General features: G+C 50.6%; 6 protein-coding genes across 6 annotated transcripts; 3 read left to right on the top strand and 3 right to left on the bottom strand.

Annotated features, from left to right (window-relative positions):
* Positions 1-160: 160 nt before the first annotated feature.
* On the bottom strand, positions 161-4,931 carry ASPSYDRAFT_148797 (uncharacterized protein; the record flags this gene model as incomplete). The annotated part of the gene is made up of 5 exons (XM_040841841.1): positions 161-433; positions 492-1,463; positions 1,537-1,566; positions 1,653-1,838; positions 2,775-4,931. 5 exons carry the CDS (start codon positions 4,929-4,931, stop codon positions 161-163), a joined length of 3,618 nt encoding a protein of 1,205 aa, XP_040703413.1.
* Positions 4,932-8,704: 3,773 nt separating this feature from the next.
* Positions 8,705-11,531, bottom strand: ASPSYDRAFT_57174 (putative meiosis specific protein Hop1; the record flags this gene model as incomplete). The annotated part of the gene is made up of 11 exons (XM_040849332.1): positions 8,705-9,178; positions 9,244-9,437; positions 9,489-9,717; positions 9,770-10,000; positions 10,061-10,125; positions 10,189-10,355; positions 10,402-10,567; positions 10,618-10,897; positions 10,950-11,166; positions 11,235-11,257; positions 11,313-11,531. The coding sequence occupies 11 exons, from the start codon at positions 11,529-11,531 to the stop codon at positions 8,705-8,707; spliced, it is 2,265 nt and encodes a 754-aa protein (XP_040703412.1).
* Positions 11,532-13,639: 2,108 nt separating this feature from the next.
* Positions 13,640-17,176, top strand: ASPSYDRAFT_882554 (F-box/WD repeat-containing protein). Its single transcript, XM_040851987.1, has 3 exons — positions 13,640-14,084; positions 14,144-16,873; positions 16,929-17,176. Exons 1-3 carry the CDS (start codon positions 13,788-13,790, stop codon positions 17,052-17,054), a joined length of 3,153 nt encoding a protein of 1,050 aa, XP_040703411.1. The 5' UTR covers positions 13,640-13,787; the 3' UTR covers positions 17,055-17,176.
* A 645-nt stretch (positions 17,177-17,821) lies between these two features.
* Positions 17,822-18,939, bottom strand: ASPSYDRAFT_77992 (translation initiation/elongation factor MRX8; the record flags this gene model as incomplete). The annotated part of the gene is made up of 2 exons (XM_040850919.1): positions 18,354-18,939; positions 17,822-18,263 (listed from the first exon to the last, which is right to left on the bottom strand). The coding sequence occupies exons 1-2, from the start codon at positions 18,884-18,886 to the stop codon at positions 17,822-17,824; spliced, it is 975 nt and encodes a 324-aa protein (XP_040703410.1). The 5' UTR covers positions 18,887-18,939.
* A 117-nt stretch (positions 18,940-19,056) lies between these two features.
* ASPSYDRAFT_43988 (putative AP-3 adaptor complex subunit sigma) lies at positions 19,057-20,154 on the top strand. Its single transcript, XM_040846767.1, has 2 exons — positions 19,057-19,262; positions 19,329-20,154. Exons 1-2 carry the CDS (start codon positions 19,194-19,196, stop codon positions 19,812-19,814), a joined length of 555 nt encoding a protein of 184 aa, XP_040703409.1. The 5' UTR covers positions 19,057-19,193; the 3' UTR covers positions 19,815-20,154.
* ASPSYDRAFT_57170 (60S ribosomal protein eL8) lies at positions 20,036-21,449 on the top strand (the record flags this gene model as incomplete). Its single annotated transcript, XM_040849331.1, has 4 exons — positions 20,036-20,047; positions 20,547-20,624; positions 20,683-21,192; positions 21,249-21,449. 4 exons carry the CDS (start codon positions 20,036-20,038, stop codon positions 21,447-21,449), a joined length of 801 nt encoding a protein of 266 aa, XP_040703408.1.
* Between the last annotated feature and the right edge of the window lie 675 nt (positions 21,450-22,124).

The following is a 22,124-nucleotide window of genomic DNA, read 5'->3' as shown; positions in this document are numbered from 1 at the left end:
ATGCAGGCAAAAGTAATGGAACAAGCGCACGAGTCCTATGCATTCTTGTCTCACTTTCGTCCCACACACCCAATCAGGAAGCTAATGCAAGGTTGGTTATCAACACAATCAGTCGGATTCTCGTAACCGTATCGTCAATGTCAAGTAAATCGTGAAGGCCTTAGAAGTAACCTCCGCTTGCAGATCGCGAGGCCCCCGACCTGGTAATACCGGGTGATGTGGGCCTTGAGGTTGAGACGCCCGCATTCAAAAATGGCGTTGACGGAAGCTTAATTGAGATCTCTTTAGGCGACGAAGAAGCAGGAGACGTTTCATCGCTCATGCTCTCTTTTTCGTAACGCCCGATGCGAATCGGAGGTGGTCGCTTGGCATCTGAACTTGGAAGCTCAGAGAGGTAGGTAGCCACAAGGACCGCAAAGGTACCGAAGAGATACTACAGTTAGATTAGCATAGTCCGGGACGAAAACTTTTCCACAAAGTAGTGAACGTACGGTCATAGTTGGCTCGAATTCGAAAAGCCAAACGCTACCCAACGATGTCAGGATTATCGTAGTAGCCGACGCAACGTTCCTAGCATCTGCAAAGGCCGGTCCAGCAAAGAACGGAGCTGCAATCCCTCCAATGGCTTGCACAATAATCGTAGTCCAAACCACCCAGTTGTAACCGTCAAACACTCCACCATTGGCAATCTTCTCGCCATCCAAGAAAATCACACCAATAAATAGCGCAGGGAAGACCGAGTAGACCGCAATCTGCACGTTGCGAACCCAGAGGGATGTGGAATGCGCACTATCCCGCACCACTTTTTCAAAGTATACCCCGGAGAGACCAGAAGCTGCACAAGACCCAAGCGTAGCGAGGACGCCGACAGCACGGTCCATGGACGGAGTCGCGGTAAGGATATCTTCCTCAATACCCTCATAAGTAGCAGAACGCTTATGCAAATTCTGCCCCTGCTTAACTGTCTTCCACTCCTCCAAAGACCGAGGAAAATCGAAGTGTTTCGCCGCGTTCTCAAGCAAAAGCTCCTCCGAGTTACTAATGGGAACAAGAACAAGAGCAACACCTCCTAGAAGCAAGAGCATGAACGCCCACTTCCGCAATGGAATACTCCTACCCAGCAATGCAGCACCAAACACAGAACTGACGACGATCTTCAACTGGTACGACGCCTGGAAGGTCGCTGCCGGCAGATTCGAGAGCGCAATATATTGCAACGAATTCGCCAAAGTATAAAGAGAAGCTGGGATCGCTAATTTCCAACTATCGCCGGAAAACACGGCCGCAGCGAGGGTGGAGAGGAGGGAAGTGGCGGGAACGGAGGGAGGTGCCGATTTCGAAACTTCATATAGCGCCAGCGTCAGGGAAACGGCGAGTTTCACCACTTCGTTAAAGAAAACAGCGGTCGATGTGAGATACCGCTTGCCACCCACTGGTGGCATCATTCGAGAGTAGTGTACCAACTGTGGGCGTGACGGGAGTCAGTCAAGCATTCACGCTGAAAACGTTGGCATAGAGGGCCGCAGAAAGACTCACGAGCACAAATGTTGTGTATTGAACCGTCAACTACATGACAATCGAGGTTAGCCTACTCCAATACAATTCGGGTCCGCAGGCGATGCGTTCTGTGTTTCGGTCTCTCCTGAACTCACCAGGATCCAAGAAGCGTGCTTCCAACCTGCCTCGGCCCCCGGCCCAGACGACCGTCGCTGGACACTTTCCCCCATATTAATTGATAGCTGTGTCCTCCCAACTGACACGCTAAATGGCTTGAATAGTGGAAACAAAGATGAGAACAAGACACTGAAGTTCACCAGTGTTCTAACAGGGGGTAACAGCTAGCGCGCTGGGTTATTTCATGCAGAAGTGTGCGTGCGAACGGCTGGAAGTAGAGTCGTCCAGTCTTACTCTCGTCCACCTCGGGGCTGGCTTTACCTGGGCGGTGTGACTCTGAAAATCACGCGGATCAGGCGACGGTCGATTTTCCCCTGGATTTAGCGGGAAGCATTTGCGGTTCGTCATTGGGTGTCCTGACGTCAGGCCAGGCCTGAGGCCGGCTGGGCTGGGCTGGGCCAACTCAAAGCCCAACCACCCAAAGCAGGAGGGATCGACACAGTCAACATCGCCCTCGAGTGTGAGCCATGGATCGATTGGGGCAACAGCCTGTGTCTTTGAAACAAGCTGCACACGTTTCGTATTCTGATTCCTGCCCCAGCCACCATGGTCTGGAAAGCAGTTGGGCTCTTATGCGTATCTTTTGCCCTTGCTTTGCTTTTATTCTTGTCCATGCCACCGCCGGTAATGGTATGACGACATCTGGCATTGTTGTCTGTTTTTGCCTTCCACCGGGTCGCTGAAGCTTGACGGAGCGGAAGCCATGTCCTCGAAGTTTCCAAGCTTGCTATGCAAGGAAAGGGCAATTCCGGTTCTCGGGCAGACACTATGAAGAACTGTTGATTCTTGAGAGAACTCGAGCAAAGCTCCGTTATACACATTAATTATTCTAATCTTCCATATCGCTATCCGAAACTCCCACATCCGAAATATGCAGCCAAAAAGCCAATCCATGCAGTAAATGGGAATCAGGTAACCAAAGCAACACGTCGTGGATATAAAAAACAATAAGAAAATACCGCCAACAGATAGTAGAAATATGCTAATAAGTAGAGAGAGTGACTGTGTGAATGGTGTGACAAAATGAGATAAAGAAAGGTAGACACAGTGGCCTAAGAGTAAACGAAAGTGCGGACGGACTATGACGATGATCAGTGCACAGCCGTCAAGTGGCTGCCCTCAGTGGTCCATCCCAATGCCCAGGGAGGAAATTCGCTGCCCTCACTTGGATCTTCCGCGGGATCCTCAAGCGCAATGGCTCCGCTGCTATCCGTCCGCCTCCTTGAGTGGTTTCTCTGAACTTCAGGGACGGGAGGTGGGGGCCGTTGGGGTGGAGGCTTTTGGGACGGCAAGGGCGAAAAGCGGTGAATAGGTAGAGTTGGAGTGAGAGGAGATGTGGCACTGGTGGCAGGAGAAGGGAGGCTTTTTGAGGAGACACTCGCTCGCGGCGATGGGGCTGAAGTTGTGGTCTTATCTTCAGTATCAGACCCTGTGCCATGCGTGGTGGGAGCACCCTTGTTCTGATAATACGAGGGCGGAAGCGGCGGTGCTGGTACCGAAGGAGGGATGCCAGGGCTGAGGCGTAGGAACGAGGTATCAGAGCAGTAGAACGAATCTCGAGAAGGCACTGAGAGGCCTGATACCACCGAACGGCGATCGGGTTCAACATGTTCGTTGAAAATGCTCGGGGTCATCTTGCCATGTCGCAGTCTCATCACTTCAAGTAGGCGCTCTTCCTGTCTCGTCACAGCCATAACGCGGCTTCTTCTGTTCATCTCTCGCTGAGACATAGTTGGAGTTCTTGCCCGAACGTGGCTCTGGTTCTCAAAAATAGGATCGCCGTGAAGAAAGTCGGGCTCGAAGATGGCGGGAACACCGCTTGAACGGCGTGATTGATTACTTCCGGCCGCCAGCGAGGGTTTTCGCGGTATCGAAGCATTAGAGTCTTGCTGAGGATTAAGGTATTTTGAACTTGATCGTGAACTTTGAGTCTGACTCGAGGAAGGGCGTTCTACACTTCGTAATGTCCCTCTAGTCGCTTGCGCGGCAGCAGCAGTACATATCTCAGCGTCATATCCCCCGTACGTGCTGACACTGTCCCTCTTGTTTCTGCTTGTTCTGAATGGAGGCTTCAACAAAGGCTGCGGCTCATCATCTTCATCTTCAGAGGAGGAAAGGCAAAGCACGCTAGATTTGTTCAAATCAGTGTTCTTCAGTGTGCTTTTACTGCTCTTTTTAGACATGGTAGGGCCCTTGTTTAGGGACCTGGACGACGTCGCCTCGCGTAGAGTTCTCTGGGACGAATGTGCCGATTCCCCAGACCTAGCCGATAGAAATGACCTCGAGTCGCTGCGCTGAGTCTGAGGCCTACCGCGCAGGCTGAAGTTCATTTGGCTGTACAGGGCGCGTTCCGTGGACCGTGGAGTTGGTTGGGCATCAAGATCCTTTTGCAGCGCCAAGTCCATCTCACTAGTCCTCACCGTCTTCTCCAACGAAGGATTGCTCCATACCGGGGGAGTGTCCTGTAAAAGCGATGAATTCAAAATGCCGTTGAGCGTTTGTTGAGTCTCCTCTGGGCGGCTTGATGCCCTGGGTCGTGGTGGAGACTTGGTGAGTCTCTTCCCGAGATGGCTTTCCGAGTTGTGCGGCTTTAACGTAGGATATTCCGAGGTCATAGAAAGAGCAGACGGTGAGGACACCATGCGCTGCGGAGATAGAAGAGGTGTAGAGTTATTTTGTGGTTTGGGGAACAGCAAAGAGAGGTCGATCCTTGGGGGTCGTGGTTTCCGTTTCGAGTCCTTCATTGGCCCCTTTGGTTGTTTGAACCCTGGGTTCAATCCGCTATCTGGGGCTTCCTGGTCCTCCATGTTCTCGCCATGGTCCTGGCCAGGGCTTGTGCTTGGCTCAGCCGGTGCGTCCTTCGTACTATACCGAGAATACAGCCCGGAGGACGAGGGAGATAGATGTAGCTTCCTTGACAGCTGAACCAGCGGAGCTGTCGGATTACGGGAGTCGCGATTATCTTGGCCTAACAGTGGTGACGACGCGCGCACACGGAGATTTGGGGGCTGTAGTCCATTTTCTTCCGTGTTGGGGTTCTGTTCTGTCTCCGGCGCGTTCAGATAACTCGCGCTTCGGCTTGTCCTTCGGTCGGGGCGTTTATGGTAATCGTTGTCAACGGCGATGCCGGTTGTTCCGAGTATTCGTTGGGCCTTGGGGATAGACCGAGACTTGTGCTCCTTCCGGTTGCTGCCGTCGCTGGAGTGTGGTTTCATGCTGGAGGTCCGCAGTGGGATGTGGAAAGATTTATGCGGCATGGTGAGATCTTCCGCCGTCAGCGAAGCCCAGTGGATACTTTTCGTAAAATGGTTCGTGCCGTTCACAATCCTCCTAGAGAAGTGTAGTCATACGTCGTTGTTTGTCGTTCGTTCGGTATTTATTAAAGATAGATAGCTCGAGTGCTGTGGAAAAGTGGTTCGGGTTGTTTGTTTCACCCGAAAAAGAGAAGCCTTCCCCACACGGCGGGAGTCGCTGAATTGGACGGATAGAGACGGCTGGCGTCAGCGCCAAAACGGTGTGTAAATTGCCAATTTCGGAAGTAAATTGAAGATGTAAAGATCGTGTGGTGGTTTGTTCGTGACAAGAGACGCTCAGGACGAGAGCGAGGACGAGAAGCACTAAAGAGCGACAGGAACAGGAGAGCGAGCGGAAAGGAGAGAGAAGAAGGTGGAAAACGCGGAGGAACAACAGCAGCACAGGTGGTTTTAAGAGGTTAAGTGGATAAGCAGACATCCAACAGCCAGGGACCGGTCATCGACTAAATGTCCAATTTAATTATTCAAAATCAAGCCCGATCCGCCCGTGCACAGTGCACTCCTCAGACTCAAGAGCGTGTCCACTCTTTGGCAACACCATCGTGACGTTCCTGGCAATAATTGCACGGGCCGCCAATCATTATCACCCCAACCATGTCCACCCCAGCCTGAATCCTGCTGTGCCCTTCCATCTCCAGCTGTCGAGAGCCGTGGTTCGGCGACCCAAGGGGCAGACTAGTACATAACCGAAGACCGCTCGCTGGCTATCGATTTGACAGAGTGGGTGTTATGTTTCTAAGGGGCGATCAAACTTTCGACCGGCCTCGAAGCCAAACCCCCAGATCGGAATCGAGTATCGACATTGGCTAGGAGGCTAGTCTATCAATAGACAATGGCCGGTGGAAGCACCTGAAGCAGCCGATCCGCGATGAATGCCCGCCGCTGGAGTCTGGTGGAGCATCGATCATCGCCCTTTCGAAGCTGTTCCTGGATCCTGTTCATCGGCAAGCAAGCCGCAGTGACTGATGGGCACACTGTGGATGACAGCCCCCGATGCTGCGACAATTGGACGAGTGTTTTTACCGTGGTCATGGAGGCCGCGTCTTCTCCGGGGTGTGCTCCGTCGACAAACAGGAACCGGACACATGCACAACGCGAGTTTCAGCGGCAGCGAGCCAGGGACAGACGCGGGATCAGCTCGCTTTGTGACACCCGGGGATTCGTCAAGATCAGGCCTGGGCCGGCGACACCGCTGCTATCTCTGCCGAGAAGTGGGCTGTACCAGGATGGTGTCTGTCAGACGGTGGGTTCGCCCGCCTCGAATGCGCGTCAACTGCACACTTAGCCTCTGCTTTTGACTTTTGAAACCGAGGCCAAAAGGTGAAACTTTGAGCTTGCTCTCCAGTTCTCCGTCTCAGAGCCTTTGAGCCTTTGAGCCTTTGACGTTCGGTCGTTCACAGACCTCGATCATAGACACGGGCTACAGCGCAGGGATACAGGCTCAACACGTGCATCCGAGCCACGCGACACAAGCAATCTCCCCTTTCCCGACACCCCTGTACAATTTTAAGAGATGCAGATGCAAGCGAACAGAGAAATTTGCACCTAACATGAAGAACCGAATAATAATACGACATCCTCACATGAAGCGAAGAACCAATCCATTATCCGCCAGCAAAAGGGGGTGGTTAGCTCTCGTAAATTCGTGGTCTCCACGAGTTCTGCTCGCACTCCAGTCTCCCACTCGATCGAATTCGAACCAGATCCCGCGGGAGGGCGACGTCTTCAAGAACCTCCAGTTGGTAGTCTAACTCCTTCGTTCGTGAGGCCCCCCTTTTTCTGCCAATAGACGCGCACAAAACACTGCTGATCGCCGGCCTCGGGACGAAGGTGGAGTGGTTGGAGCCCAGAATTCTCGATTATTGATTCGATTCAATAGTCGACCATCGTCTCCATCCAACAATTAGAAATCATCACCCCCCAATCATGACGCCTGCAGTACGCCCCCGGCTTGTGCCTTTGGGGGTTGACAGCGTTTTGGCTTTTTTGAGTTTGACTGCCAATTGTCTCTGTCCCGTCGCTGTGGTTGCTGGGGGTGATGTGCTGGACTATTGAAGATAGTCTGGCGCTGATTTACGGGGAAGAGAGGGGCGAATGAAATGAAAGTGAACCCTATCCTGAGGAAACTTTGAAGCAGTCAAAATTCGTCAGGAAGGGTGTCAAAGTCAGCACTCCAACGGAAAAACCCGATATTTCGCGCAGCGCAGCAGTGCCCTGCTCTGTGAGTCGATGTGCAACGCAGCGGAGGATTCCTCGAGACCAAGGCGGAAACCAACAGCAACCCCCATGCTCCACGGCTATAATTGGACATGTCATGTCAGGTCGGCGCCTGCGACGAAACAACCTAGAAGCCACCAGCCGCTGCCACAACGCCTGGCATTTGCGCTACTGCAGCACCCCCTGCGTTTGTCCACGGCGGTTTCACACACTGCATGCAATCGGCGTTGCTGATTTGTTCGACGACGCGAGGGCGCGCTAACCCTTTACGATCTATCTACTGCTGATCATGATCTATCTCATTTGGTGCGAGGATCAAAAACATCATCGACTTCAAGCTGTCACTCTGCCTTGTCTTGCTCCTCGCCGCCTTGATGGATTGACATTGTGGATTGACAAGATTCCGATGATCGCCAGGCTAGCTTCACCCATCTACATGGTACAGGTTTGTGGACCTTCCTCAATAGCTCTTGATCGTTTGTTTACGTGCTTGGTTCGAGTTTCGTCATTTCGTGTATACTCTGTATGAAGTCAATTCAACGAGCTACTATGACACACCCACCCGGCATACGAATAGCGGAAGGAAGAGAAGAGAAGAGAAACGAAAACATCATCACTCGTTCACTACATACTCGAGTAGGTATGACGGGAATCAATCCTGCCCAGCCCACACCCGGCCTGAGACAGAGTCAGGGCTTCCGCTGCCTCAACACACGCCAGTTGCTTAGTTTTGCCTTTTACCATCCCAGTTCTGCCTGTCTTGCCCTGCCCTGCCCGACGATGGTCGACTCCAAATCCTGCATACGACTCATCACATACGAATTCTCCGACTCTGACTCCGAGGGGTTGGAACCGGGACTCGATTTACGAGATCTTTTTCTCCGAAAGCATACTTAGTTAGACGACTCCATCCATTAGTCTAACCCAGAGTTTTAGGCTATTAAGCCACTAACTAGAACTAGATAATGGTTATGGCGCCGAGTTGAAAGTGGAAACAAAGAAATTGTGTACAAGACTGGATTAATGAAAACAGACCCACCTAGATTGATATGTATGCATCTCATAAAAATATTGATAACTTTTGCATGCACGCTCCCCCCGCCGTTGAAAGTGAAATTTGAACCTTGGACCTTGAACTAAACCTTGGACTGGAAACCCAGCCCTTCCTTCAATAAGTTGCGGTAAACGTCGATTATTTGTATGGTGCTTCTTGTTGTGGCTTTTGGAATCTTGCGACAAAGCATCTTTGTACCCCGGTACCTGTGACTATGTTTACGGCTTGACCCTGACCCCGTAGTCCGTGCTTGTCTCGTTTCGCCGAATTGCCCTTCCGTGCAAAGTATGGACCACCCGGTCAAGTTCAGCCCGAACATGAAACCGTCGGGAAATGTGAAACAGACCCGCTCCTGGCGAACATGCAGAATGCTCTAGTTAACATGCCATTAACCTCATATGGCATGTGCGTTCGAACATGCTGTATGTGGTAACTCGCCAGATTATTATTCGTTCCCACTCGTCTCCGCGCCAACGTCAATGAGCTTGGAGTAGTTGCTGATTTTGCGCCTCTTGCGGCTGCTGCGTCGAGGCTTGTCCGTGTCTACTTCATTGTCCGAAGCTGTTGAGTGTGATGGCGTGACTGGGCGTACCGGTTCGGGGCCAACTTGCGAGGACCTGGTTCGTTTGCGAGTGGACCTTTGTGGTGTGCTGTTGTCGGTGGATTGGCTGTCCTCGATGACACTAACGACGTTGGACGATCTTGTACGACGTCGAGAGCTGAGGGCTCGTTGCGGTGTACCCAATTCCTGAGACTCATCGTCGCGAGTATCTTTCGTTGTCCTTAATTGGTCGTCTTGGCTGTTCTTCACCGCTGTTACGACACTGTTTTGAGAGTTTTGATTGCTCAAGCCGTCAGCATCGCTGGTGGCTGGCGGGCGATGCGCCTCGAGAGGACCAGTGAAATATCGTATTGTGTACTGCGGCGTTTCTTTTTAGCACGAAGCAGGGGAAGGAATATCAGCATGAGACTTGGACTACTTACGTGGTGTTCGATCTTCACCATAGGATTCATGATATCCCGTTGAATTATCTCGCGAACCTTTGGTTTTTCGGGGACAATAAATGTAGGCAGGCCTTTACGAATGCATTCCTTGGGTTTGTATCCGGGTGTTGGTTGCATGATTGCCTTCCTCTTTAGAAATTCCTTGACCCGGGCAAAGGCCGGTGGACTGCAGTCTGTATGGCAGTTAGGGTGCGGCTATCCAACCAATATTCGGTGCTTCTTACGTGTTTTCTCACAGAATTCCTGTGCAGAGCCTAGGATTCCTACTTCTGAGACGATCTTCAGAGTCTTTCGAGCTAGAATAATGTTGCCCAAGCTGTTGAGAATCTGACTTTCGTTTGGTTCAAGCAGGCAGCGGTAGCATGCGTGGATGTCAGGAACCGAATGATTATACACACCCACGTAGCCATAGCAAAGTCGGTGTTGCTGCGTATTGCAAAAGCTACACACAATCTGAAAGACTTAGCACGGCTTCTATGGGTATGAAACGTAGTTCCTCGCTCACCATGTCTTCTTCCTCTCCCGTCCAGTCACATTGGCATCTAATAGCAGCCGGCCCCGAACGCCTTTGGGCTGAATTTTGGGAAGTCTTGCGCAATTCTGCAATCTTCTCTCCCCCAAGAGCGAATTTCGGGCTCGGTCTCGCTACTTCCACGCTCTCAGCTTCCGGAATAGGCGTTTGCTTAACGGGCTGTGTAGGAATCAAATTACTTTCCGAGGAGGGCTCTTCCTGGGACTAATTTGGCGTGGTCAGTTAACAAAGCTCCAAGGTGTTGAAACCTATGGTTTCCCTTACAGGCATCATCATCCGTAGTCTTTCTCGTTCAACAACGTCCTGTGTTGCTTCTTGAGAGCTTCCTACTTCGCAAAGGGCGATTAATCAGTACTTATCCACAAAATAGGTAGAGGCCGAGGTAAACATACCCTCGATCTGGGAGGATCGCAGCTTGCTCTCTTCATCTTCAAAGCCAATGTCCTCAGCTCGGGGCACGGTGTCTTTGTATTCGATGTCTGTAGGTATCGGTGGTATAGGCTCTGAATCTTCTGGTTCTGGCCCAGTCCATTTGAGCGAGGTGACTTTAAGCCCGACACTAAACCCGTCAGCGGTAGCTAACGAATTGGACGGATGATACGTACGTATGCGATCCGCTTTCCATTTTACCGCATGCCTGAGATTCTCGTCTCCAATTTTCAGTTAGCGGATAGTTGATAGTTCCGTCTCTTGCACCGTTGAAACCAGGCGGCTCGTAATCAGGGGGGCAATCCTCAGTGTAGAAGAGGTGGACACCGAGTGTTCGTTTGTCTATATTCGTCAGCAGCAATCCAACAGCCAAAACTGCAGGGCCAACAGACTTGGGAGAGTTGGAAGGAAAGCGCTCAGGGTTATCAAGCGCCGGACGATGGTTTCTAATCCCACTCTGGCTGTCTGAGCGGACTTCATGTCGGCAACATAGCCACACGGCTCTATTGACAACGTCTTCAAACGTCTATTTATGTCGCCTAATCCATCAGTATACCTGAATGAGAAGGTATACGACTCAAGGACATTGTCAGGCGCTTCCTTGTCGGCGATGATCGTGAGTTGGACCGCCTCGAGGACACTCTTACTGAGAGCGTCAAAAATGCCGGTTTCCTGTATCGGTCAGTAAGTACATTCGAAGCGCGCGGTTAATCAGGAGACCTACAAGAACGTTAATTATCATATCTGCCTTCGGTTCGGAGCCGCGGAGAATGATCTTTAAAGGCTGTCCTCTCTTAGCTTTCCCAAAAGAGTCATCAGCAACCCCATTGAGGCCTTTTGAGATGGGACTGTTATCTATGAACTCGCGATAAGAGAACTTCTGCTGCTTTTGCGCCTCTCTGAGATCGCGATCGTCAAAGCATTGGAGTGGTAAGAATTCTCTTAGCGCGACGGGTCAGACGTGGTCACTAAGATAATACCGGCGCCCCGCAGAGGGTTTCAAACTAACCTAAGATAAAAGAGAGTTCCGAACTACATATTAAAACCAATTAGTTGGTGGTGCAACCGGAAAGTTCGGGGAACTAACGGATACGTGGAGCATGATCTTGACCATCTCCAGACTTTGTTGCTGCTGCAGAACGCGGTTTTCCTCCGCACTTAACGCGTCCAGGCCATCCATCGCAGCTCGAGACTCAATCACTGGAGAAGAAGCTGGCGTCGTGCCGTTCGATGGCAAGAGGCCGCAAGGCTGAGCAAGCTGTGACCGGGCTGCCATGGGCGGTCCAGTAAATTTGATCCTGACCATTTCAGAGGAAAGGGCGAGCGAAAGCTCGCTGTCGCCGGACTAATCCTAAGTAGCAAGCAAAAATGGCGATCAAGATAGCCTTCGGAAGTGGATGGATAAAGGGGAGAATTGAGGCACGATGGAAATGCAAAGTTCGGTCACGGGAGTTGGAACCGCTATCGTGTCTTGCTTTCGCGGACGCGGGCAGGCTTTCAATGGACTGAATGGTATCTGTTTGATTCTCAGCCCCCTCTACTCGGTGCCGTACAAATGCCAACAAACACCTGCCATCGTTTGATCTTCTCTGTCCCTAGTTGTTCTCGATCGCTTGGCTTGCAAGGTTCTGATTTGTTCTCTCTCTTTTCTCCACTGATTTCCTTGATTCCACTCTAAATTTTCTTGGCCTTGTGCTTTTTGACAGTTCTTGCACTGATCACAATTACTATAACAAAATATTTATCCATAGTTGGAGACGACATCAGGTTTACTGAATAAATTTACATTACTCCCAATACTGCATATTAGGCGAGGCTGGACATGGATTATTTGATTCTTTAAGCAAGTCAGATCAGGTTCTTTATGTTATTAATTTGATTCTTAACATTTTTTTTGGGGCAACTGTCATCACTAGCTTTAACTTCTGAGGTTCAGAGGGCACTAAATATAGAAGCGCTGCGGACCGGTGAAGGCATGGATAACTATGGGGCGGAATAGCCTGAAGGATCAAATACCTCTGCACCCTCAGGCAACACAACTGTGACGCCATTTCCACTTCAACACACCAGAATAAATGACAAAGACATTATTAGCTATCTACCAAAGGTCTATGGAGCTGGGGAAGTGCCCAGAGGCCGCTGTGGTCGGCTAAGACAGACAAAAACAGTTCTTAAACACAGACCCGTTCTTATGGGCCTTCCCCGCATTTTGATCTTTTCGCGCGCTCTCAGTCTTCCTCACAAGGCCAACAGCCGCGAACTTGGAAATATCCATCCCTCCGACTTTTTTCACTGTGGATTTGTGCTCTCTGGGAAATATATGGCATCTTCTTTGAATAAGGAACGCATCCTGCCAGCCGGTTCCGACAAATCGCCAAGTTGCAACGGTCGGTTTGAAATTCGAACTCCTCTCCGCCGCAAAGATACTGGAGATATAACCCCACTATCGCACGTGATTTCAGCCAATTGTTGCAGCTGCGAGTCCGTACAATCATACCATATAGCTCGTTATTCTCCATGTACAAACTATGTTAAGTCACTTCTTAGAATATTATGCTACGTTCTTGTATCTTTCTTGTCAGACATGACGTATCACATGACGCCCTTTGCCTCCCTTGGAAGAAATGGTATCCGAGGGGTTGAAGAGTCGTGTTGAGGATGTGCAAAGAGTCCTTCAATGCTTTTATTGCATTTGAGTAGTAATGGTAGTCATGTAATATCTGTTTTCTGTTTCCCTGTAGTGACTGAGCTCTTCGCGCTTTGGTGGGATAATTCTACTTAGCGCCGAGTGTGGTATTCACGAGACGAGATTCATACTCTTAACGGCAAATTCTGATCCCACGCGGCCCTGCTGAGATTTTCGCTTGCGCCCTTGCTCTCGCCCCATTCTTTGGCATGAGCATAAAACCAAACATACAAAGTTTCTCTGTTCTATATAATCATCTCCGGTCCTTCCTCGTCAGAATCAACTAGTTATCAAATTAACAGGATTCAGATTCAGACCCGTTCGCGGTCCCTCTTTCTTAGATCTGTTGCCGCTCGGGGAGGCGCCAAATCGGGCTAGTCCGGCCAGGTGACAGTACGGTACGACGCTGCTGAGACCGACACAACCTGGAACCAACCACCCCCAGCTCTCCCTCGATTGTCTCCGCCGCCCAACATCTCCTTGTTCGGCGCACGCCACTGGGAGTTTTCTTTTTCTGCTTTCCTGCCATCGCTACTGCCGACCTTTGTGCCTTCTCAAAATACACCTCCGTGACGACCATGTTCTAACGATCTCTGTTTTCGTTTCACTTTGGGCAGTCAGATGGTCTTGACGGCCGCGTACGGAGGAGTATCGTGCTGACAGCCCCCCCCCCATCTCGCCTGTTTCCTTGAATAGGCTCCTCCCAACCGCTTCGACCAGCTCCAAGCCACTTTCTTACGCAAAAGTCGAATATTAGCGCGACATATACTACACATCTAATAGGCACGACTGTTTTCTTCGTTCCTGTCACCCTCCCGACGCGTCCGTGTACCTCTAGAGTCCAACGCAGCTTAACGGCAAGCACAAAACAACAAAATGGACGATAACGAACCCAAGGACGGTTTTATTCAAGGGGCAGCTTCTGGTTCCATCGGCCAGTTTTCCTTCGCCCCTGCAACGCGAACAACTGTCGTTACCACCACGACAACTACTACCACCTCCTTCCCTCCGTTGTTTATCAAGCCACCACGAGCGGCCCGGGAACTTGATCCTAAGCTGTACCCACTGGCGTCATCTCCCACACCATCGGCTTTGAAAAATATCAAGTTTGATCTGGGCGGAAAGTCCGTGGTCTTCAACGAGCCCGATGATACCACGGCGACTATAGAGGAGGTACGAATACAACACTATCATTCCATTTTGACAGATAAAATCTAACCTGTGGCATCTAGATAACCGAAAAGAACGATGCTTTGAAGGCGTCAAATGGCGTAGTCCGATCAGTCACATCGTTTAATTCCGAAGATGGCCAACTACCGCGTCGGTTCGCAGTCCCGAGAGTTTCGAACCATCCTGCCCCTCTCCCAACCAGCACCAAGCGCCGACCCTTATCGCTTACAGAAGCTCGACAAGGGAATTTGAGGTCTCAGTCAAGTAGGATTCCATCAGAGCCTTTGCTTTGTTCGACTCGAACCCATGGCAACGCCCCTTCCTACCCTAGAGCCGCCGGCCTGGCAACACCCGAGACCGAAAACAGCAGTTTCAGTTCTCAAGAGAGCATTGCTTCGCGGAGGCGAATTCACAGCGCGAACTTTCCCAGAAGAGAGACCCTACTTCGGTCTCCGTTGTCTTCAGAAGTCGAATCCCGAGGCGACTTGTCAACCCTTCATACAAGAAGAGACCCTTCTCGTACCCGAACTATCGTTTCTGAGAGAAGCAGACAATTTGGGCGTCCTCCGGTGTCAGATCCTGTCAACTCAGTAATACCCGAAGACGAAAACTCGGGGCAACAAGACCTAGATGCTTCTGAGAGCCAGGACACAGAATATGTCCCTGACTCGCTTTCCCAAAATCGATCCCATGATTCGGCTTCACAGCTGACACTTGTTGACAATGTTGCTGCGCAGGATATGTGCTTACCCAGTCCTAGTTTGTCACCGGTTGCAGCTATGAACGCATTGCATGCGGAATCGTCGTTTGACTCAGCTGAAGAACCTGAAGATGAAACGGATTCAAGTTTCGAACACGTTGATTCCCAGCTTATCGACCCTTCACGAAAGATGGTTTCGGCTGCCCCTGTGCCTGCGGTTGCCGAACGCAACACCAATGTTTCGACACCCAATACGAAAGCACCTGGTGCCTCGTCCTTGATGGACATACCCAATGTTGTGGATTTTTTCGACACTATACCGGAGGAGATGAAAACATATCTCATGTATCAACTCCTAAAGCGCTGTCCTAAGCCGACGTTGCACTTTGTCGCCGACGTTGTCAATCCAGCCCTGAAATGTGACTTTATCACACTTCTTCCGCTCGAGTTAAGCCTGAATATTGTCAAATATTTCGATGCGCAAACCATGTGCCGTGCTGCGCAAGTGTCAAAGAAGTGGAGACACATCATCAATTCCGACGAGAAGTCCTGGAAAGAACTCTTTGATAGGGATGGGTTTATCCTTCCAGAGGGGGAGCTACACCGGGCTATTAGAGAAGGTTGGGGCTGGCAGTTTCCAAGCGGAGTGGAAGACTACGAAAAGGACCTCAGTCTATCACCCTTTATCAAGCCGGACCCAGATTCTGGATCAGCTTTGTCGCCACTCGCCGGGCCAAGTGACAGATCGTCGTCTCTCAATCGACGCCCGAAAAGGAAGGCTTCCCGAGTTTCTAGCAGAAAACTGGCGAAACGAAAGATCTCATCTAGCGGCACCGATCAATCCGATTCGTCAGATTGGAGAAGAGAAGTATCATTAACGGAAGGGCCATATGCTGCTGCCAACGCTGCAGCTGCGGCTATCCCGTACCCAGATATCGGTCTTCCATCTCTTCGAGCACTCCATCTCTACAAATCCCTATACCAGCGGCATTACTCCGTGCGCAAGGGCTGGATGAAAACTGGCGTAAAACCAAGACACATTGCTTTCCGTGCTCATGACCGCCATGTAGTCACATGCCTCCAATTCGATACAGATAAGATTCTGACTGGCAGTGATGACGCTAATATCAATGTGTATGACACGAAGACAGGTGTCCTAAGGGCAACTCTCGAAGGTCACGAAGGTGGCGTTTGGGCCCTTGAATATCATGGCAATACTCTTGTCTCCGGGTCTACCGATAGGTCCGTTCGCGTCTGGGACATCGAAAGGGCAAGATGTACACAAATATTCCATGGCCATACTTCAACCGTACGCTGTTTGCAAATCGTTCTTCCTGTTGAAGTCGGAAAGAAAGCGGACGGCACTCCTGAAATGATGCCAAAGGAGCCGTTAATCATTACTGGTTCTCGGGATTCAAACTTACGAGTTTGGAAACTCCCTCAATCAGGAGATCCCGGCTATTATCAAAGCGGACCCCATGTGGACGATGCTGATTGTCCGTATTTTGTCCGCGTCTTGACCGGCCACCAACATTCTGTCCGCGCTATTGCAGCCCATGGAGACACCTTGGTCAGCGGAAGTTATGACTGCACAGTGCGGGTGTGGAAGATATCTACAGGGGAAACACTACACAGGCTTTCTGGCCACTCACTGAAAGTGTATAGCGTGGTTCTCGACCATAAGCGGAACCGTTGCATAAGTGGATCTATGGATAATATGGTGAAGGTGTGGTCCCTAGAGACAGGTTCAATTCTTTACAACTTGGAAGGTCACACGTCACTTGTCGGCCTTCTAGACCTGAATTGCGATCGTCTTGTCTCGGCTGCCGCGGACTCAACTCTCCGAATCTGGGACCCAGAGACTGGCCAATGCAAGAGTATGTTGAGCGCTCATACAGGTGCGATCACATGCTTCCAGCATGATGGGCAGAAAGTTATCTCGGGCTCTGACCGAACTCTCAAGATGTGGGACGTACGAACCGGAGAATGTGTTCGAGATCTTCTCACAAACCTTGGCGGAGTATGGCAGGTCAAGTTTAATGACCGTAGGTGCGTTGCTGCAGTGCAGCGTGATGGCATGACTTACATCGAGGTGAGTGTTTGTTTATTCCTTGTTGCTTTAAACGTCTCAAGCTGATTATCGCTAGGTTCTTGACTTTGGTGCGTCCCGCGATGGTCTTCCAGATGATCAGCTAGGTAGACGTATCGTCGTCAACCGATCGGGGCAGGAAGTCAGTGACACTGATGAGGATTACGATCTGTCTGATGCCTAAGTCGCATTCATACAAGCTACGAACCGGTTTCGACGCTATGATCCGCTGGTAGGACACTGATTGGGTTGTGTACTATGTTTGACCGCCCCACACACCAAGCACCAGTGCTTCTTCTTCATACTTTGGAGGCCTTTTATCACATTTTATATTTGACACCTCTATTTACGATACCCATTCTCACGGAAATGTTTACATCGCAAGGCTTTGCATAGCGTGGTTAGCAACATACCTCCCACTGCAGTTTATGACGGACAGGCGTCTTGGTATTAGGAACACAATTACATATCATTATTATGACAAGCACTCATGTCTATGTCTATATCACTTTTTGCATTTATCACGTTATGTCCCCGTGGTCAGTTTGATGTCTTATGCGCATATCCTTAGTATGTGGACTTTTAAGCGGCGGCCACAACGATTTGCCCTCAGTTCTTTTGCTCAGATAACCATGCTTATAGAAAGAATCTTAAGTCCTATGTGTTCCTTGCATGGTGCTGGGCGCATTGGAGCGCCTTTGGGTATCCCTGAGAAAAACCCTTTTAGTTATCGAAATTTGCTTAACAACGGCGGTGCGTATTTCGTGTAGCCTTGCCATTAAGACGTGGCGGTAGCACTCATCGCCCAATTAATGACCGAGTTTGATTCATCAGCCAGGCCAGGAGGCGTATGGATGCCCGATACCAGTTGCCATGTAGCGGACGCCCATTTGGATTGAGTACCCGATTGCCATTTCCCAAGAAATGAAAATTACATGGGAACCTTAGACCCTATTTATTTCGAGAAGCCTGGTCGAGAGCGTCAACCTCCCTCAGACCAGGAGAGATCAACTCCACCCTCGCCTCAACCGTCCCATCCAATCCAGCAGCAGAAAGTATAGCCCAGCGAACTGAACTGATACCCAGAAACTTGCCCGGACCAAGCGGTGTCTCGGCGCTACACGTCAACAACTCTCCTAGAGCACCAGGGCCCTCATTACGGCCGTCCGGTTGCACAACAGGCCTCAGCCTCTCAAGTGTAGCTCGCAGGCCAGCAAGTTTCTCAACGGATGGCACGCTCGTAGGTTTCGTCTTCTTCTTTACAAGGAGCTTATCGACCTTCGACATTATTATCTGGTGCGGGATCGCGTACTGCCGGAATAAACTTAGGATTGCGGCGTCAGTTGGTTTGATGCCGTGCTCGCTGTCGATTAAGAGGAATGCTCGGCGCAGTCTGGTTTGCGTTTTGAAAAGTCAGTCAGCGAAAACCCAGACTTCACCCTATATATGGGTTCCGTAGGTGGTGAGATAAATAACTACTCACTGCTTCCTCCCCTGGAGGTACTTCATTATCTCCTCTCCCCATTCCCTGCGACTTGCCTTGCCATAACCCGGCATATCAAGCAGGACGATCTTCGACTCGCCGCCCTTCGTGCCCCCTATACCAAATGCATTCATCTCCCTCGTTCGTCCAGGCTTCGAAGACGTCCAGCACATCTCCTTGCCCATAATCGCATTCAGCAGTGAGCTTTTCCCGACATTGGACCGGCCCAGGAATGCGACTTCGGGTTCTATTGAAGACAGAGGCGTCGTGCGGAACTTTGCCGCCGACCATAGCTTTATCGGGGAGTGGCGTGACGGTGTGAAGAGTTTATCTGCGTATGCGAGTTGAGATGAGGTCGGTACTGATGTGTCCCAGTAGTAGGAGAGGTGTTTGGGGGTTAGATCGCGGAGAGGAGGGATTTTGGGGGACTCGGTTTGCGGAGTTGTCGCGGTGGTTATTTTTCTGCTTCGTGGTACGCGGAGTAAGAGTGTTTGTCGGCAGTTGCGACAAATAAAGAATGGTGGTCTCATCATGATATAGTAGCTTTTTTTAACGGAGCTTTGGTATGTTGGTTTAGAAGTTGGTCTGGACGCGCTGAAGAGCTTCTTTGCGCAAAGCTTGGATAGGCATGTTTGCCGAGATGTCAAGATACTGCCGGAGGCGGAATGTTGTCCGAGATCTCCGCGATAAGCTCCGGCGATGATGCGATTGCTACTGAGGATCATCCTTTGAACTTTTGCAACCTATACGCTCCTTTCTTGTGAGGTATCCACGCATCCACTGCTATAATCCAAAAAATACTCCTCTTAATTTACATCGAGAGACTTGATAGTCATTAAAATGATCAACGCCGTGCTCGTCTTCAATAACAACGGCCAGCCCCGCCTGACCAGGTTCTACACCCAAATCGTGAGTGTTCGGACAGCTACAAGCTCTGTTCTATTCTCCGAACAAAGCTAACAGGCTCTTCATCAGGACACATTAACGAAACAATCCCTGATCGCCCAAATATATGACCTCGTCGCCGAGCGTCCCCCAACAGCCTGCAACTTCCTTCCCCTGCCTCCCATCCTCGCTCGCGGCGCCAGCTCCGAAAGCACCGGGCCTTCCGATGCGCCAGCCCAGATTACCTACCGTACATATGCAACTCTATCATTTATCATGATCTCAACATCTACAGAGTCGCCGCTCGCGCTTATCGACCTCATCCAGGTCTTTGTCGAGGCACTCGACCGCATCTTCGAGAACGTGTGCGAGCTGGATCTTATTTTCGGGTTTGAGACGATGCATGCGGTATTGAGTGAGATGATTGTTGGGGGTGTCGTTGTTGAAACGAATATCGATAAAATTGTGGCTGGGGTACAGAGTCAGGAAGGGAATCTCGGAAAGAGGAAGGCCATACAGGCGGCTAGTTCGGGAGTCGGGAGGGGTGGATTAGCTGGACTTGCAGCTTGGCGGTAATCTGGTACTTGTCCTTTATCATTGCTTTTTCGTCCTAGGTTGGTTTGTTACGTTGTATGAGGGCATGCGATAACGGTGCATGCATATTCAGGCGCTTGAGGTTTTGATTTCGTGATAGTGGCGTCATTTCTATCTACGTTTGGATTTTGAATTGCGTGTTATAGACAATTATCCATTGAAAGGCATGGTCTGTTCAATTGGGGTCCCTCGCGTTTCCCATGATGCTACCTAAGGTATACTTCGACCTTTGTAGGCGGTTCCCAATCCGGAAGGCGCGGGCTAGCCCTAGGTCACGTGTGTGGTCCGGGACCCGGCTCGCTTGTTTTTCCGCACTAGCGCGGCCCACGAAAGCGTTAGCGCCTTTTACTCTTGAACTTCGAAATCGTCCATCGTTTTTTCGTTTCTTCTTCTCTCCGTCAATCCCGTCAACCAACTCACCGCGGATCACAGTCGACAACAATGGTAAGCACATAGCAATTCAGTTTGGAGTTTCGTTCTTCGAATAGGACTCTCGATCAACTTGGCGATATGTCGTGAGACAAAGTTCACTTCGTTTCGCAAAGTTTCGAATCAATTTCCATTGATCGCACAAATCCTTTCGGGGATGCGAGCGTCAATGATGATCTGGCTGGAGGCACAGGCCTAGTCTCGCGACTGGCCTGTGTTCTCTCTAGAGTTCAAAGAAGATGCAGCATTGGTGGACGTTTGCTGATCTTCTTTTCTCAATGACAGCCTCCCAAGACCGGAAAGAAGACCGCCCCCCTCCCTTACCCCCAGGGCAAGGCTGGTTCTGGCAAGAAGGGTCCCAAGGTATGTCCATTGCACACTAAGTATAATTCCAGGAAGCAAGTGCTAACTCATTTTGCAGAACCCTCTCATCGAGAGACGCCCCCGTAACTTCGGTATTGGCCAGGACATCCAGCCCAAGCGCAACCTCGGCCGCTTCGTTAAGTGGCCCGAGTATGTCCGCCTCCAGCGTCAGAAGAAGATCCTGAACCTCCGCCTCAAGGTTCCTCCTTCCATCGCTCAGTTCCAGAGCACGCTGGACCGCAACACCGCTGCTCAGGCCTTCAAGTTCCTCAACAAGTACCGCCCCGAGACCAAGGTTGAGAAGAAGGAGCGTCTCCACGCCGAGGCTACCGCTGTCGCCGACGGCAAGAAGAAGGAGGATGTCAGCAAGAAGCCTTACAACGTCAAGTACGGTCTCAACCACGTTGTTGGTCTCGTTGAGAACAAGAAGGCCTCTCTTGTCCTGATCGCCCACGACGTTGACCCCATTGAGTTGGTTGTTTTCCTTCCCGCTCTCTGCCGCAAGATGGGTGTCCCATACGCCATCGTCAAGGGCAAGGCCCGTCTCGGTACCGTTGTCCACAAGAAGGTCAGTTCTTTCACCCAGCCTTTTAACCTTCCGTGTCAATACTAACTTGAATCCAGACCTCTGCTGTCCTCGCTGTCACTGAGGTCCGCTCTGAGGACAAGTCTGAGTTCACCAAGCTCCTCAGCGCCATCAAGGAGGGCTACACCGACAAGTACGAGGAGTCCCGCCGTCACTGGGGTGGTGGTATCATGGGCGCCAAGGCCGTCGACCGCCAGGAGAAGAAGCGCAAGATCGCTGAGGCCGCCATCCGTGTCTAAGCACCACGCTTAGTTCTCTTAAACGATAATGACACGAATATCCGCTGGCTTGGGCTCTCAAAAAAGGCATTTTAAAAATCAACAACAAAAGTGGGATCGGGGTCAGGTGTTATAGGGCTTCTCTTTTAGCTTAATAATCCGAACCATGGTCCATGATCTTTTGTCTCTTTTTCTTCTCTTTTAGTTGCGTCGCAGATACCCATGAATGCATTTAAGACCTCCACCTGTTGACCCCCTTGTAACAATTTCTATGTATTAAGCATTCATGAGATCTCTGCCCGCTTTCCCGAAGTAGAACCTCTGGTTTCCCTCCGCTCATGCTGTAAAGCCGAGGCTCATATTCCGCTGTCCCGATGCTTCATTTAGGAGACCACACTTAGTCGAGCTGAATTAGCTCAACCCAGAAAGGATTAATAGAACTACAGCATGGTAAATCCCTCATACAACGGCAATGTGTCTGCCGCCCTTCCATGGCCTTGAGGACTTCCTAGGTATCTACAAGTGCGCGCGGGCTATGCATCAAATATCACAACGCAAGAACAAGCATATGTATTTATTCATCTGTGGATGAATCGGTATCTCCGCTTGACATGTAACAACAGCAAGAACAGTAGGTGGTTAACGAAGTAGCTTTAAAGACCTGAAAAGAACAACAATAACAATAGAAAACCGATC

Source organism: Aspergillus sydowii (assembly GCF_001890705.1).
Source record: "Aspergillus sydowii CBS 593.65 unplaced genomic scaffold ASPSYscaffold_4, whole genome shotgun sequence".
Lineage (NCBI taxonomy): Eukaryota > Fungi > Ascomycota > Eurotiomycetes > Eurotiales > Aspergillaceae > Aspergillus > Aspergillus sydowii.
This window is presented reverse-complemented; position numbering and strand designations above follow the sequence as displayed.

Excerpts from the sequence above, each read along its gene's own strand:
- ASPSYDRAFT_43988 (XM_040846767.1), top strand. The coding sequence starts at position 19,194 with ATGATCAACGCCGTGCTCGTCTTCAATAACAACGGCCAGCCCCGCCTG. Across the intron at positions 19,263-19,328 it reads CCAGGTTCTACACCCAAATC|GACACATTAACGAAACAATC; the intron begins GTGAGTGTTCGG and ends GCTCTTCATCAG.
- ASPSYDRAFT_882554 (XM_040851987.1), top strand. The coding sequence starts at position 13,788 with ATGGACGATAACGAACCCAAGGACGGTTTTATTCAAGGGGCAGCTTCT. Across the intron at positions 14,085-14,143 it reads CCACGGCGACTATAGAGGAG|ATAACCGAAAAGAACGATGC; the intron begins GTACGAATACAA and ends TGTGGCATCTAG. Across the intron at positions 16,874-16,928 it reads ATGGCATGACTTACATCGAG|GTTCTTGACTTTGGTGCGTC; the intron begins GTGAGTGTTTGT and ends GATTATCGCTAG.